This window comes from Anolis sagrei, chromosome 3, assembly GCF_037176765.1.
Source record: "Anolis sagrei isolate rAnoSag1 chromosome 3, rAnoSag1.mat, whole genome shotgun sequence".
Classification (NCBI taxonomy): Eukaryota; Metazoa; Chordata; class Lepidosauria; order Squamata; family Dactyloidae; genus Anolis; species Anolis sagrei.
In genome coordinates, this window is record NC_090023.1 from 42851369 (window position 1) to 42868545 (window position 17177).

The window sequence follows — 17177 nt, forward strand, 5'->3', positions numbered from 1 at the left end:
TTTCTTTCTTTCACCAACTTCCACTTTTTCTAATAATCTCCATTTTGCTGGCAAACTTTAAAATGTATGTGTTATCAAAGGCTTTCATGGCTGGAATCACAGGGTTGTTGTAGGTTCTTTTGGGATGTATGGGCATGTTCTAGAAGTATTATCTCCTACCTCACAACCTCTGAGGATGCCTGCCATAGATGCAGGTGAAACATCGGGAAAGAATACTTCTAGAACATGGCCATACATCCCAAAAAACCTACAACAGCCCAGTTTTAAATCTATGTGTTTTTTAACATGCTGGGAGCACTCTTGAGACTTACCTAGTTTCCCCTTGTCTCTCTGTTTTGTTGTTTATGTAATCTCAGTAAGGGATTCCAAGGCAGCTGCTATAGACTTTGATTGTTGTAAGGAGAAACACATGACTATGGCTAGAGTAGAATCCTGCTTGTTCCCTGGTTTTATTTTACTGCACTGCTTACTACAAACATGTTTCAGCAACCCAGCATTCATGTCCATAGTTCTCCAGCATTCCTTCACCATCTTTCCAGTGATAATTAAGCTTAAAAATACCCTTCTAGACATAAGATTAGAAAGAAAGGCATAAAAATTATTTCAAAAGTTTCTTTTTCAGAGGCTTTGTTAACTGAGATATGACTTTATTCAATAATATCACATAATGTGGCTGTTTGCAGGAGATGGGGAAGCTATATTTACTATACCGACACTGATACTTAAAAACAAAATAATGAAATATATTTTATCTGTATTTTTCCTAACTATTCACTAGCTAGCTTGTTTTTTTAATCATTTATTTATTAGTTGCCAAATGTTAGGCTTGATTGAGACATGGAATAAAGTAGTCTTGCCAGAACATATGTAAACAGCTTCAAAAGGAAAAATGCACAGCATTTCTGAGAATTCTCAGCTTTTTTATTTGTGTTTTGTTAGTAACCATAATTTGCTTCTATTAAAAAGGTAAAAATGTATGTTCTTATATAAAACAATGAAATGAACACTCAATAAGAATAAGAAGAGAGATTTTCTAAACTTAGCTCAGCAACAGTTACATTTTTCCATATCCAGTGCCAAACTCCACATTCTAGAAACAGCTTCAACTTTAATTCGCTATCTTGTTATATAAATAACAATGTTATTTAAAAAAACTGAACTACAGCATGATGGTAAGGACTTTGTCATAAGTGTCTCCGCAAGTGTCCTAGAATGCTTGCAGCACAGTAGATCCACGGAGCCCCACGCTGCCCATCACGTGACATATACTAACTTTTGGCGGGCTCTACTGATCAACTGTGGCACAAGTATCCTATGACGCTTTGCCCAGAACATGGGAGGCTTTTTGTGTTCTTTAGGGAACAATGGGGCCAGCACAGCCAGAAGCTATGTGGCAGCACTTGCCCACATGCTTCTTGGCAGGGGGTTGGACTGGATGGCCCATGAGGTCTCTTCCAACTCTTTGATTCTATGATTCTATGAAGAGTCACTGGAGGCAATGCAGGGCACCAGAGGCTGATATTGCCATGCTGCCCCACAGATTTGCCATGGAGGCTAGAGAATCACCTCGTGTGCACTCATCAATATGATGAGGTTCTAAGAAACACTTTGCACTACTCCAGCTAAACTGGCACAAAAAAGACTATGCTATCCACAAAAATATTAATTTCTCCACATATCCTATTTGTTAATTTCCATGTTCTAACCATTTTAGAACATGGACTTACTGCCTCAAAAGTTCGAGAGAGAAAAAGTCTTGTGCCAAAGGATGAGCTTTTCAACCCAATAGAGTTTGGGGTATCTATAAGGGAGATACTCCTTATAAATAATTGCTCTAGGGATTTTGATACATGACTTTATACCAGCCTGGTGTCTCTTTGCAATTCTGTTAAGCAAATTCTAGTGACTTTCAGGGGATTGAAGAAAATTTTCCCTGGCCGGGGGGGGGGGGGGTCTTAGAATCATAGAATCATAGATTTGTAGAATAATAGAGTTGGAAGAGACCACATGGGCCATCTAGTCTAACCCCCCTGCCATGCAGAAAAAGCACAACCAAAGTACCCCTGGCAGATGGCCACCGAACCTCTGTTTAAAAGCTTCCAAGGAAGGAGCTTCCACCACATTCCGAGAAGGAGAGTTCCACTGCTGAACGCTCTTACAGTCAGGAAGTTCTTCCTAATATACAGGTAGAACATCTTCTCCTGTAATTTGGACCTATTGCTCTGAGTCCTAGTTTCCAGGGCAGCAGAAAACAAGCCTGCTCCCTCTTCCTTATGACATTCTTTCACATATGGCTTGTTGTAAACCACCTTGAGTCACTGATAGGCTGAGAAAGGCAGTATACAAGTATAGTAAATAAATAGATAAAAATTCTATCTCCTCTCAACCTTCTCTTCTGCAGGTTAAACACTCAGCTGTTTAAGATGCTTCTCATAGGGCATGGTCTCCAGACCTTTAATCATTTTAGTTGCCCTCCAGGTGAGGTCTAACCAAAGCAGTATAGAGAGATCTAGACACTACACTCCTTTTGGTGGATCTCAAAATCCCATTGGCATTTTTAGCTGCTGCATCACACTGTTGGCTCATGTTCAGCTTGTTGTCTTCGAAAACTCCAAGATCTTTTTCACATGTTTTAGTGTCGAGTCAGGCATCACCCATTCTGTATCTTTGCATGTCCTTTATATGGTACAATATAAATTGTGAGCATAAGATTTCTGCCATTTTGATTATTCTTTGATGATATTTAGACATAAGCAAACCTTCAGTCTGGCAGTGTTCCCATTTGCCCACATAATGGCCCATTGGGATTGGTGTTATCTCATAATGTAATTTTTAGTGCTGTTTGTGTTTAATTTTTTTAATGTTTGTATATCTGTATATTTAAACCTGGATATCAATACTTTTGTGTGAAGCCACTTTGAGTCCCCCTTTGGGGAGATAAAGCGGGGTATTAACAACAACTACTACTACTACTACAACAACTGCGGATGTAGCAGTTTCCACCACAAACTCATAAAAGACATAAACATGTTTTCAAACTAGAATTCAGAATTTTGTTAGGCAAGAGACCTACTCAAGGATTGGAATTCCTTGCCAAAATCTATGGGCATGTTGTCACTCTGCTCTCTCACCTTGCCTGATCCTGGTAGAGCTACAGTATGGCACAGCTGTGTTGCTTTCAATTATAGAACTGCTTCCAGAGAATAATTGATGTGAGGTTATTTCTTGATTTTGTAGTAATTATGCTATGAAATGCCACAGGGTGCGTTCTTATGCCAACTACTGTTTAACACATTTATGAAACTGTTGGGAGCAATCTGCTGGAGTTTGGAGCAACAGGGCACCTCAGTATGCTGAGGTGCCCCATTCTGTTCCCCTGCTATAGCTAACTCAGGTGTGGCTGAATATTGGCAATATGAATTTTTTTGGGTGAGTTGTTCTTAGATTTGAAAGACAAGCTATCTGTTCTGGGTGTGGTTACATTATCTCTGAAAGATAAGATGCACAGCAAGAGAAGGGGGTTTCCTCTGAGTTGGATTTTTATATTGCTAGAGGCCTGTTGTCTTAGTCTCAGATGTTATGCTTGAATTTGATGTGGGGAAACCGTGCAGATAGTTCAATATAGAAAAATAAATGCTCTTCAAATATTTTTATTTTCTAACCAAGGTTATAATTAGATGAAGATTAAATTCCATTGGCTGCAATGAGGCTTACTTCCACGTAAACATACACAGGATTGCATTATTAATTATGACAAAGGACTAATTATGAAGAACTACTCTGTTTCAATCAGTATGCATCACATAGGTTTTTATGACTGAATGCTCACTGTTCTCAGACAGGATACATACTGACCCCATCACACCCTATTACAATGATTCTTATCTTCTGAAAATACTGTGCTTTGACTCATCACACTACAGAAAGCTGGTTCTTCCCAAACTGTTCAAAACACCCCCTACATCGCTCTTTCTAAGGCTGTGGAGTGATGTAAACTTGAAGTCTTGAACTACCTCGCGCAGTAATAGGTTTGCCTTATCACTACCTTTTGGTGCAAAACAAAAAATCTACTGCTGATGTTGCTTCATATAGTAATTCAATTTTACAAGGCTGGACAATTGCAGCTTCTGTCATCACTGCTTCTCCTTTTGAGAAGACATGACAGATATTACTTTGAAATGTTTGCTGTTATGACAGAGAGAGTGCCCTTACATGGGAAAAGACATCTCCAGTGCCAAGGCAATGCTAGCTGAGGAAGGAATTTAGGAAGTTTGTGTAGCTATATAGCTAATTAAAAAAAGGGAGCAATGAAATCTGTATCAACACATTTTATTACATTGCCAAGTTTTTCTGTGATATAAAAAGACAAGTGAAATACAGCTGAACTACTCTTTTACCTTTTAAAATTAAAGTTATTTTAAATATTAACCATTTGTTACACATACAGATGCAATGGAGGGAAGAACATGCACAGATTTTGGTAAAAAAGATTTTAAAAATACAGTAATCACTGAGATCTTTCCCCTTCCACATCCAAAACAGAAATGGCAGCCACTTCCATCATGAAAAGTCTGAGGTCACGAGGCTTTGCCCATGGATGGCAAGTCATATTGTTGCTGATGGGATGCATAGAGATTTTCTGATCACATGCAGTGCTTCAGCAATGGAAGAATCTATAATATTTTAAAAAACACGATTAGAATTCCATCTGCAAATAATCCATTTCTCCAATGTTTTGCAGATGGATTCCGATGGAATACTGATGAGATGGGGTAAATATCATATAATGGGACCCAGTCTAAATCATTCCCAAACAATGTCAAAATTGAATATTTCCTAATGTGATAAGGTCCAAGGATAAATCGTGACAATCTGTAACCTGCCTTGAGTCACCGTATGGTTGAGAAAGGCAGGCTTTAAATGTCATAAACAAACAAGCAAATAAATAAAATAAAGTACCTTGTTGCACTTTGGTCATAGGCACATAGGCACATCTATACTGACTTCAGATCAGCCACACAATTAAGCTAACTTAGGGGAAACCTGAATCCTGAGCCAGGAATTGGGTTCTCCCCCGAGTTAGGGGGTGCCAAGAGCTGGACCAGTTCTTAAATGGAATCAGGCATAGCTGTCTATAAAATGGGGGACGCCTTGCTCGAGAGCAGTACGTGTGAAAAAGATCTTGGAGTCCTCGTGGACAACAAGTTAAACATGAGCCAACAATGTGATGTGGCGGCAAAAAAGCCAATGGGATTTTGGCCTGCATCGATAGGAGCATAGTGTCTAGATCTAGGGAAGTAATGCTACCCCTCTATTCTGCTTTGGTTAGACCACACCTGGAATATTTTGTCCAATTCTGGGCACCACAATTCAAGAGAGATATTGACAAGCTGGAATGTGTCCAGAGAAGGGCGACTAAAATGATCAAGGGTCTGGAGAACAAGCCCTATGAGGAGCGGCTTAAGGAGCTGGGCATGTTTAGCCTGAAGAAGAGAAAGCTGAGAGGAGATATGATAGCAATGTATAAATATGTGAGAGGAAGCCACAGGGAGGAGTTAGCAAGCTTGTTTTCTGCTTCCCTGGAGACTAGGACGCAAAACAATGGCTTCAAACTACAAGAAAAGGCTTTACCTGCCTGGCGGAGCCGGGCAGGGAGGGCCGGTTGTCCCCTTCGCTGAAGGGAGAGACCATTTCCGGCAGAACTCCAGAGGAAGGGGCGGAGCCAGGTTCGGCCTGGCCCACCCTTCCTAGTCATTCGGCCGGCAACCGTCGACCCACCACGCCCGGCCTCTTTGTCACAACATAACGGTTGCCATTAGGGGGCCGGGTAGGAATCCCCCCCCCAATGTTCTAGGGGGGTTTTTCGCCTACCCTATGCTGTCACAGGGCAAATTGGGATGGTGTGGTTTAAATAGGGTTTCATGATAAACAGGTAGACAAAAGTTTATTATTGGAGATACATACAAGGCACCCCCTCTCAAGGTTAAGAGGCTATTAACAAAACACTCTCAGAAGGTTCATTTTGGCAGGAGACGTAAAGGAAATGCCTGTAAAGGAGAGGGGAAGACTATGGCCTTCGTTACTTTAAAGATTGGTTCCTGCACTTTGTATTTGAGGTTGCCCATATTTTGTTAAAGGGATACCAGAATGTTTCCCCAGCTTGCCGAGGAGTGGACGGGCAGGGACGGTGCCTCGGCTTCCCCTCACCAAATTCAGTTATAATTAAAGCAGTTAAAGTTAATTAGGTAATGTTAATAAAGTTGCCCATATTTAACCCAAACATTTTGTGTGGTCTCATTATTTCGGTGTGAGAGGACAAAGGAGATTCCATCTGAACATGAGGAAGAACTTCCTGACTGTGACAGCCGTTCAGCAGTGGAACTCTCTGCCCCGGAGTGTGGTGGAGGCTCCTTCTTTGGAAGCTTTTAAACAGAGGCTGGATGGCCATCTGTCAGGGGTGATTTGAATGCAATATTCCTGCTTCTTGGCAGGGGGTTGGACTGGATGGCCCATGAGGTCTCTTCCAACTCTTTGATTCTATTATTCTATGATTCCTGACAGCTATGCCATGATCCCCAACTACCTTATCCTGTGTGGTCTGGTTGCTGTTAGCCAGAGTGCAGCCTTGCTAAGCCCTGACTTCAGTCAGAGCTCCCAAAACCTAAAATAGATAGGTGGTGGCATTTAAACTGACTGGTTAGCAGCTGTGACCATGTCTAGTGTGACTGCGTGGTGGAGACTCCCTGCCACCTCCAAGGTGGCTGAAGGAGTCACTACTGTTAGCAAGTGAACTCAAGCCATCATCTGGGATGCTGGATCAAGCCCACTTTTTCAGTCTGTGTAGATTTGCCCTATATCATAAGAAGGCATGTGTAATTAGAAGAGTCAGTAGTGCTGGGAAAGGTAGAAGGCAGTAGAAAAAAATAGAGGATTGTATCATCCAGCTTCAAGACCTTTACAAGGTGGTTGATGAGTGGGTAACTTGGTTGTCTTTCATTCATGAGGTCACCATAAGCCAAAGTCACCTTGTAAATAGAGAGGGGCAAAATCCTTATATTCAAGAGATACTTACCTTGGTGGAACTCATAAAGGAGCTATATTGAGTTGCTACCAGTAACTCCCAAATATATTTGAAGGGGGAAATGACATTTTCCTTTTAATACTCCATATGCCCTCCATTTACACTCAAATTCCCAGAAGAGCAAAATTAAATGTACAACTTGTTTAGTTGTCAAGAATGGGATGTTTGAAATGAAGGCATTACTTACTGCTGTGCCAACCAATTTTGACAACCAATTTTGGGGAGGGATCTTTGGGAACCACTTGGATGTGTACAAAAATAATTCAGGATGTTTGCTCTAGAGCAGAGATGCTGACTTTGATGGACCAAGGTGATATAAAACAGTTTCTGACATGCTAAACTCAAATACCTAAGCATCAGATGTTAATAATATGCCTTCTATTTGAAACACAGCTGTTGTGCTGTGATTTTAGAGTGCAATGTCTTGATTGCAGCTACTAATTTCTATGTAGATGTGCAAATAATTCAGGAATTGGGAACAAATTCACTGAAAGGAAAATGTCAAATTCATGCAATCATTACAGAATACACAACAATAAATTACTATTGTTTGAACTGTTCGACAAAAACAAATGAAAACATATGTTGAGGTTAAGGACAAGTGCTTCCTAATTCAACACAGATGATAAATGCAGAAATTATTAGAGCTAATTATAATCTGAAAAAAGACAAATACCAAAATTATCTGTAATATTTAAACCGAGTGGCATAGCACTTGTAAACCCTGGCAAGAAGGTGCAACCTTTGCAGTTGATGAATAGACAAAATCCATGTATTTGGCATGGATGGATTGAGAACTGGAACGTCAAATTCTGTGTATTTGCAATGGAACTGTTCACCTTAGCATTTGCATTATTTCCTAACACGCCCATAATACTTCAGGATGAACTTATTTTAGTAGGCTTATTTCATTTCCCCTCTTAAATTGAAGCAGTTGAAAAACTTCAACTAGTTATTTCTGCTAAACCAAAATAAATTCAGTCACAAGATCACTTTCCATTTGTTATCCATACTTTAAATGCCTGCATATTAGTTCTCCAAGCTAGAGGTGACCCATTGGACCAGTACACTTTAATTATTGATTTACCATCAAGATCTAATAGATTACTCTAATTAAAAGTACCAAAAGGATTTAGGCAAATTAAAGTGATACAATGAATCAAAGCATTTGTATCCTGAAAAGATCCCTGTGTGCACCCATAATGCTCTTCTCTGAACATTCAGAAACATTGATTTTTATGGGGCTCATGTACAGAAAATAGCATTTCATGAATATTTTGTGAGCCTTTGCGCTCTCTCTCTCTCACTCTCTCTATATATATATGTTTATGAATCATTGCATAAATCACATAGATTAGTAGAAAGAATCTGTCAATTAGGTTATCAGTGGATGTTTATTGTTTGTTGTTTTCCTTCCATATGTTATACTACAAAATGAAATAATAGGAACTAAAGAAACAACAATAGTGAGAAGATAATGAATACACTGATCAAAATATCTACAGACCCACTCAGAAAATCCAACAAATGCTACGTTCAGCAAAGGACAAGAGGGATCCTCTCACTTCTTCAGGAGTCTACTGTATACCATACAGTTGTTGACAAGGCTACATAGGGACCACCAAAAACAGAACCCATATGAAGGGCACATGAAAGGCATTGCGGACTAATTCAGCCAGAGAAGTCAGCCATAGCAGAGCACCTGATGAACCAACCTAGACACAGCATATCATTTGAGAACGCAGAAATGCTGGACCACTCTAACAACTACCATGTCAGACTACACAGAGTAGCCATTGAAATCCACAAGCATGTGGACAACTTCAACAGAACCACGAAAATGAACAAAATTTGGCTATCAGTATTTTTTTTTTTAAAAAAAACTCTAAAATCAGGACATTAAACAAAGAGCAACACTAAACAAAAAAAAAGGGGGTGGTGGTTCCAGACAAGAATCAATCAGGTCTAGCTAACAACTCCCAACAAATGATTCCCCCAGGGAGCAACCTGCCAGGCTTTGAAGCTGCAAGGCCATTAAATGCTAATCAAGGTGACCAGTTGCAACATTCAGACTTGCCTCAAGCAGACAAAAGTTCTTTCTCCCACCCTGGACATTCCACAGATATAGAAACCTCACTTGACAAGTTTCTAGCAGACATCACAACCTCTGAGGATGCTTGCCATAGATGTGGGTGAAATGTCAGGAGAAAATGCTTCTGGAACATGGCCTTATAGCCCGGAAAACTCACAGCAATCATATCTTGTTAATTCTAACGTGCTTGCTGTAGTGATGTGGGAGAGTGTAAGAAAAAGGTGACCTATATTTTGTTGCCCATGGGGTTCCAGATCTAACACGACTAACTTTCATGATAGCATCTTGCCCTATTCCATCTCGTGTAACGCCAGCAATATACAAGTCAACTGACACCTATATTCATCTCGCAATACAGTCTAAAGAAGTCAGGAGCAATACATTTCCTTTAACAACTTTGAAAAATAAGAAACACGGAAAACAGTTTGCTGCGTCTCTCATGCACACAGAATATATACATTGGTTTAGGATCCAACTTGTTTTGTCTTGTTTATATAGGTTCTTTTTTACTTGCGAGATATTTATTTTTCATTATTTATCAAGCTGAAACATGTAAGTTGTGTGCTGTTCCAAGTTTAATTCAAGTAGCATTGAACTCTTCTCCATTTTTGTCAGATAAAGCTTCAGCTGTCATCTGGTTCACTTTGCTGGTTTATTCCCTCATGGGTAGAAACATTTCTAGGTCAGATGGTTTAATACTGTATTGTTGATTTCAATTTTGGGAGGAACCCATGCAATCACAGCCTGAGGACGAACAAGAATATGAGGCACTATGGAAACATTGGAACATTTGTTTATATCAAATTGTTTTTGGTAATATTTGAGTACATTAGTAGACATTTAATAATAAAAGTTTCTTGCTGTTCCTTGGCATTACAATTAGATTGCCCTTTTTGGCTGGATTAAGGGACAACGTTATTTTCAACACCAATCAATAACACTATGTAACACAATTTTTGTTCCTGGGTTATAAATGTCATTTCCTAATAGGTTCTATCATAAAAACATGGAAAAAATTATTAAACTGCATACACTTTGTTTTGGGGAAACATCTTGCAGCACACTTTGCTATAGTTTTTCAATGAATATCTCATAGAGTCTTAACCAATTCAACATAGTTTGAGGCCACCACAAAAATGAAGTTTCTGGAGTATAACAACTACTTTCAATGTAAGTACCTCACAATTAAACAGGAAATAATACTTTCAAACCAGGAACAGAATTTTTTTCAAATTTTGTTACATAGTGTAAAAAATAGAACAGGAATTCCCTGAACTTACTGAGAACTTAGAATGCCTTCCTTCATAAAAAATACTACAAATATGTTGTAGAGTTGATAAGCTAGGATGAATAAAAATTATGCCCCAGGGACTTCTTCATTTATACAGGTTAGGTTAAAAGGGTTTCCCCCCGACCTTAAGTCCAGTCGTGTTCGACCCTGGGGGGAGATGCTCATCTCCATTACTAAGCCGAAGAGGCAGAATTGTTCGTAGACACCTCCAAGGTCATGTGGCCGGCATGACTGAATGGAGCGCTGTTACCTTCCTGCTGGAGTGGTATCTATTGATCTACTCACATTTGCATGTTTTTGAACTGCTAGGTTCGCAGAAGCTGCAGTAACAGCAGGAGCTCACCTCACTCCCCGGATTCGAACCTGCAACCTTTCAGTCATCAACTTCAGCAGCTCAGCAGTTTAACCCACTGTGCCACCAGAGGCTCCTCATTTATACATGGGTACATTTTGTTTACACCAACATTCTCTGACTCGTAGAGCACCGCGACTGGATGCACCACTCACATCACTCCACCACTCCCATTCCATCACCATTACTTTTTCAAAAGTTTGTTGGGCTGTGGTAGCACAGAAGGTTAAACTGCTAGCTGCAGAAAAACTTGCTAACTGGGAGGCTGGCAGTTCGAAGCTGTTGGTTGGGGTGAGCTCCCAGATGTCAACCCTAGCTCCTGCCAACCTAGCAGTCCGAAAACATGTAATGTGAGTAGATCAATAGGTACCACCTTGACAGGAAGGTAAAAAGGTGCCCATGCAGCCATGCCAGCAAACATGACCAGTAGGGTCTACGGACAATAAGCTTCTCAGCATAGAAAATGGAACAAGAGCACTTCCACATGGCCAGAGTTGAGCATCACTTCCAGATGCTGGAGATGGAAAGGGAAATCTTTGCCTTTGTTTGCGTATTGTATGTTATTGTTCATTGTATAAAAGGCATTGAATGTTTGCCTATATATGTATATACTGTAAACTACTTTGAGTCCCCTCAAGGAGATAAAGTGGAATTATAAATAAAATTATTATTGTTGTTTTAAAAATTTGTTCAAGTCCAACGTTGTAACATTGACACCCACAGTCTCTAGGGGAAAGTAGGAGAATTTAAAAAGAAGAGGAGGCCTCGGGGTGGGGGGATCTCCTCAGAAGTGGCCTTGGAGAACCTGTGGCCTCTGAGTTGCACTTTCTCCATGCATCACATCCCAAAGTTTAGCCCCCAGATGCTAATGAACTTAATTTTAGGGTTGCTACATCACCTGGATTCTAGTCTTGTCATCCTGGGCCTGTCTGAAACATCATTTGACCCAGATTCCATCTTTCATTTTTTTAAATCCATCTTTTGTGGAAGCTGGGATATGGCACAAATGTGGAGACATGCTTCTATCAAATGGTACAGCAAAAATTAAGTCCACCTGGAAGATTCAGTAGAAAGCAAGCAATAAGAGTGGCAGAGTACAGGAAGCCTGGAAGGACACACCAGAAGGACATGAGGTGAAGGCAGGAAAGGAAAGAAATGGGCAGGAGAGAGATCAGTATGAGCAATTATGCAGAAGAAGCAAGCAGTTCAAGGTTATTCCTAAAGGTATCCAGAAAATAGAATCAATAATTCTTTCCCCCTTTCTTTTCCCTGAAAGTCTAACTCAAAAGTTACAAACAGAGCAAACTAAGAGAGAGCTTTAAGGAAGCCAGGCAATCCAACATCCACATGAGCATGATAAGCAAGAAGTCCATCTGAGCAATCTAAAACAATAAACTATCACATTCAGCCATTGGTTCTTCTAGGTCCAAGTCAGGTGGCTGCTGGGAGCTGCTATTATCAAGTTCAAATGCTGGTATTTCCAGCTCCAAGTTTTGAACTTCTGGAAGCTGCACCTCTCTGTCTCAACAGCTGGCACTTCCACCTGCTTATCCCCTTCACTGACTGAATCCTGAGAGTAGGGCATGACACGAAGGACTCTTTTTTAGAGTATGATAGAAGTCAAAGAAAGGAATAAGAATGACAGGGAAATCAGTGGTGCAAGCAGTTGTGCACAAGGAGCAAGCAAGGGGCATGGTAAGCAGGCATGAGGTGAGGCATGCGGAAAAGGTAGAAAAGATACAAGAGAGTAATGTGAACAGTGCAGCACATGAAACAAAGGAGGGGCATACTCCAAGGGTGTGAGATGAGGTGAGGAAGTAAAAGGGAAGCCATAGTAAGGCAAGGATAGGAGGCAAATGAGGAAATTATGAACACTGAAGTGGCAGAGTGCACGGAAGTGAGCATGATGGGGACAAGATATGAGAGAGAGGAGGGAGGGGTGGTCCACAGTGTGGGGGACGAGGATGTGACATGCAACAGCAGAGTGCAAAGAAAGGGAAGCACAGGAGAGATAGAAAGATGAAAGAAAGGGGGTGGGAAGAGAGACAAGGCAGCAGCAGCAATCTCCTACAGTAGTGGTTCTTAACCTGTGGGTCCCCAGGTGTTTTGGCCTACAACTCCCAGAAATCTCAGCCAGTTTACCAGCTGTTATGATTTCTGGGAGTTGAAAGCCAAAACATCTGGGGACACACAGGTTGAGAACCACTGTCATATAGGAGCAGGTGAATAGTGCAATTCATTGCTCCCATGCTCTCCTAACAAAACCCATGGATTTTTGAAGAGTTTTATGCAGAAAAGAATTGACACAGTGCTCAAGTATCTATGGAAGGATTCTGAAAAATAGAGGAAGAATGAGGTTTTACAAAATGGGTAGTGTAGCTATGCTAAAGGAACATTTTTGAATTGTGAGGCCAAAGGAGAAAGCAGAATAGTGCTGGAAGCATGGAAGAATAAGAAACAATTTTAGAATGAGAAAGATGATATTACCAGTCTTTCTTTATATTACAATGGGAAAACTAGAGAACAGGGAATGGAATGAAGTGCATAATGGATACCCCTTGGGAACTTATAAATTTGAGGGGGGGGGGGGTAAATAACTTAGGGACTGAGTTAAATCCTTCAGTTCAAAGGAATTGAGCATTCCAATGGAGCTGTGTAAGAATATTTATACGAATAGAGTGTCACAAGGTTTTGACTCTTTATTCTCAAGCCATCTGTCATGCCACTGAGATACCCCGCAGGAGTGTAACTATATAGTAGTAGATTGTGTGGGTTGTAGAGGTGACATTAGATTTTTGTTTACATTAAAGGGAGCAAAACATAAGCTTTTTTAAGCACGAACAACCATTTCTTCTAGTTGCAAATGTGTGACAACATACCATAAGCAGCACTAAGACAGAATCATGTACAGACATACACAATGACCTTATTTTTGCACACCTGCTTTTGCCATCATAGGATTTGTTTTTCATATAGAGACCGGACTGCAATCATTAATTTCTATTTCCACTGCATTTCTCTATGTATCAAATCAACTTTCCAAGAACTCCTACAGAAAGTAGTATTTTCCCTGCTGACAATTCCAAAACTGACATTTTAAAACACATGTTTCCCATCAGCTTATCCAGTCAGGTGCCTGTGGAAGTGGCAGCACCTCAAAAAAGTAAAACCTTGGTGCTTCAAGAATAGCTTATTTGTGTGGATAGCTACTCCAATGGCTTCACAAGTAATTGGCACCCAAAACTCTTGTTGGCTTTCTTTCCTACAGCTGCAGGAAGCATTTTCCCTTGCTTGTACCAAGGAAAGGAAATCTAATTTCATGACATAAAGCCAGGAATAAGACTTTGTCTAAGAGTAAAAGACAGAATACTAGGATTCTAGCCCAATGTTAGAAACGAGAAAGTTCAGACAATGAACTTGTTTGTCCAGAAATAATATTGGCAGAAAGATCTGAAAGGGATTATGAAGTAACTAAAAAGTACTATCTCCAATTATTCTGTTTATATATGATACATTTGAAAGGGTTTAGACAATACTCCAGAAAGAATGTGTTATTTGTAGTTCATTGTCTTGACTGTTCTATTTGACTAGTCAATGCTTTGAAGAAATCAGTCTTGATACTATAATGCAGTGGTTCTCATCCTGTGGGTCCCCAGGTGTTTTGACCTACAACTCCCAGAAATCTCAGCCAGTTTACCAGCTGTTAGGATTTCAGGGAATTGAAGGTCAAAACATCTGGGGACCAACAGGTTGAGAACCACTGCTGTAATGCATTTCCAGTCAAATTCAAGTTCATTAACCTAAGATATTATCATTCAGAATATATTCCAACAATATCCAGAACAACAAATGTCACTGTGCTCAACACATTAAAGCAATCTCATATTGCAATTCTACATTCTTTTTACTGCAAAAGAAGGATCAATTTGAAACCAATGGAAACATACTGCCCAGGAGTTTCTGTTGTAACTTATTTTGAGAATTAGACTTGGGATTTTGCTTTACAACGCTTTGGGAATGTTCCAGTGATTGAAGTTTGAAATGTAAAGCATTTATCAATGCCAGAATTCCATTCTTAAGGATAGTTGTGGCTATTGTCCCACAAAATGGATAGGAAAGACAAATAAAGCCATCTGTGCAAGGTCTGTGCTTTGGAAAAGATCCGTGTCTCAATGGCAGACAACACACATTATTTAACCCCAGAATGTAATGTGCTTTTAACTACTAACATATACTCATGAACCTACATGAACTGAAATACAGTCTCTTACCCAAGAACATTTGTAATGGTGATAGAAAACAAAAATATACAAAGCTTCTGCATTTATTTAATTATGAAAGATGAAGAAAACAACTTCTGTTTTCAGAGTCAGGGAATAAACATGCCAACATGTAAATTTTCAGAGGGGAAGTCTAGATGTAGATTCATTCATTATTTTACATGTGGAAGACATCTCTGTGATCTTAGCTATGTCACGCAGACATGTTCAAGGATGTTGTTCTCTGAGGCCCCTTCTACACTGCCATATTAAAAAAAAACAAATTATCTGCTTTGAACTGGATTATATGGCAGTGTGGACTCATATAATCCAGTTCAAATAACACAATGTGGATTATCTGCTTTGATAATCTGAATTATATGGTAGTGTAGATCCAGCCTGCTTTAGCATTTATCTAAGCAGTTGAACATTTAACGAAAATCACTACTTCTCTTCTCTGCTTGCACACATAATGTGCATATAGAAAGTACACTGTGTGCTTTAAAAAGCTACAGAAAGTACACAAATAGTTGTGAAGCACCACTTCAGTGCCAAGGTACCACAAAGTACCGCTTAATCTAGATTTAGCAATATGGTATTAATTTTACATTGCAGCTGTTTGTTTTGCATTAACACAAATCAGTTGGAAGGAGGTAAGACAGAAAAAGAAGGTACTTCCGAGTTTGCATATATTCTTTCAGACTGTAGAGAAGGGGAGTCTCTGAATGTTTTATTTCTTACAGTCATACAAGCATAGATATCAACTGAAGTTAAGGACAAATTTTTAAAAAGCACTTCAACCACATTTTCTAATGGAAACACATCTCATCAGCATATATGCTCAAGAAAACAGTAACACCAGATTTCATTTACTTGCTGCATAAATTACCTAATTTTATTATTGTAACAACAAAAAAGATTCTAATCCTTTAATTTGTTTAGAGAAATAGTTTTAAATTAATTCTCTCATTTGTGTTCCTTTCCTTTCCTCTCTTTACATCTCTCCCAGCCTAGGCAAATCAGTTCATACATGCTGCAAGCAAGGATGTCTCAGTAAGATCAAGCATCCAGCCCCCACAAAAAAGTATTAAAATATCATTTCTACTTGCCTCTTGGCAATTTCTGAGCATTTCCAAGAAGTAGTGCAATATTTCCACAGAAAAGTAGAAAGACCAGCCTTGACATCATGCTTTCAAATCCAAACTTGCACAGTTCAAGATGCTGAGGGGTGTCATACAAGGTAATGCAGCTGCAGCAAAGTGAACCGTTCTCTCTGTCACAGAGGCAGCAAAACTTTGACAGGAGTTTAGTTTACACTGTGGGAGGAGACTAGTATGACATCACACCATTCCCCTGGAAAAGAGAAGAGGATTAAAATATATATGGCATTATCAATTCTTCAGACTGAAAGAGACTTGCTGTTGCTGTGACAGGAGATTCTAGCCACACATAAAAACAAGCATTCATTGTTAATTTTTCTTAATGGTCATAATAATTACACTAGAAAGACATAAAGTTATCTGAGTGCACTGGAGTGGAACTAGTCTTCAGAATGTACATAAAAAACAAAGAAAAATAAGAAGAAAGAAGGAAAAATGAGCAGGTGCAGAGAAGATTTACAAGATATAGCATCTAATTAAAGTTGAAAATTAGCCAAGAATGTGATGCTGCAGCTAAAAAAGCCAATGAGATTGGTCTGAGCGGGCTGGGCTTTGACTGACTTGCTTGGAGGTGGAGCTAGAGGCCACTAACAACCCCGTCACACTGGGCTAAAATTGGTGGCATGCTGGCTGGCTCCATGGGTAAAAAAAGGCTTCCCATGTTGCCATTTACTTTAGTGGGGAGAAGACGTGCACTCCACGCATCCCCATGGGATCAACATCTGCAGGAGGCAGGCAATGTGGGTCAAGGGATGGTGGATTCCCCATGCCCTATGGCAAAGCAAAGTGAGGTGAACCTTTTAGCAGCCATGTGATGAGGCTGTAACTCTATATTACTGTTTTCTCAATCCTTTGAGCTGATCCTCTAAGGGACAGGGGCATGTGTCACAGTCATATTATATAAGAGTTGTTCTAGTCTGAAAGGTGTGAAAAAATAAGGGT

The 17177-nt window shown here is 39.8% G+C and overlaps 1 protein-coding gene across 18 annotated transcripts in view; it reads right to left on the reverse strand.

The window, feature by feature from the left end:
- ABI3BP (ABI family member 3 binding protein) overlaps positions 1-16349 on the reverse strand; it is a 163849-nt gene extending 147500 nt beyond the window's left edge. For 17 of the 18 annotated variants that reach the window (XM_067466633.1, XM_067466631.1, XM_067466622.1 and 14 more), the window contains exon 1: positions 16185-16341. In XM_067466633.1, coding sequence (XP_067322734.1) covers positions 16185-16263 — 79 coding nt within the window. In that variant the 5' untranslated portion in view covers positions 16264-16341. Of the gene's footprint in view, positions 1-16184 lie in introns of all 18 variants that reach the window. The other variant, XM_067466635.1, reaches the window with a different exon arrangement.
- Positions 16350-17177: the final 828 nt, after the last annotated feature.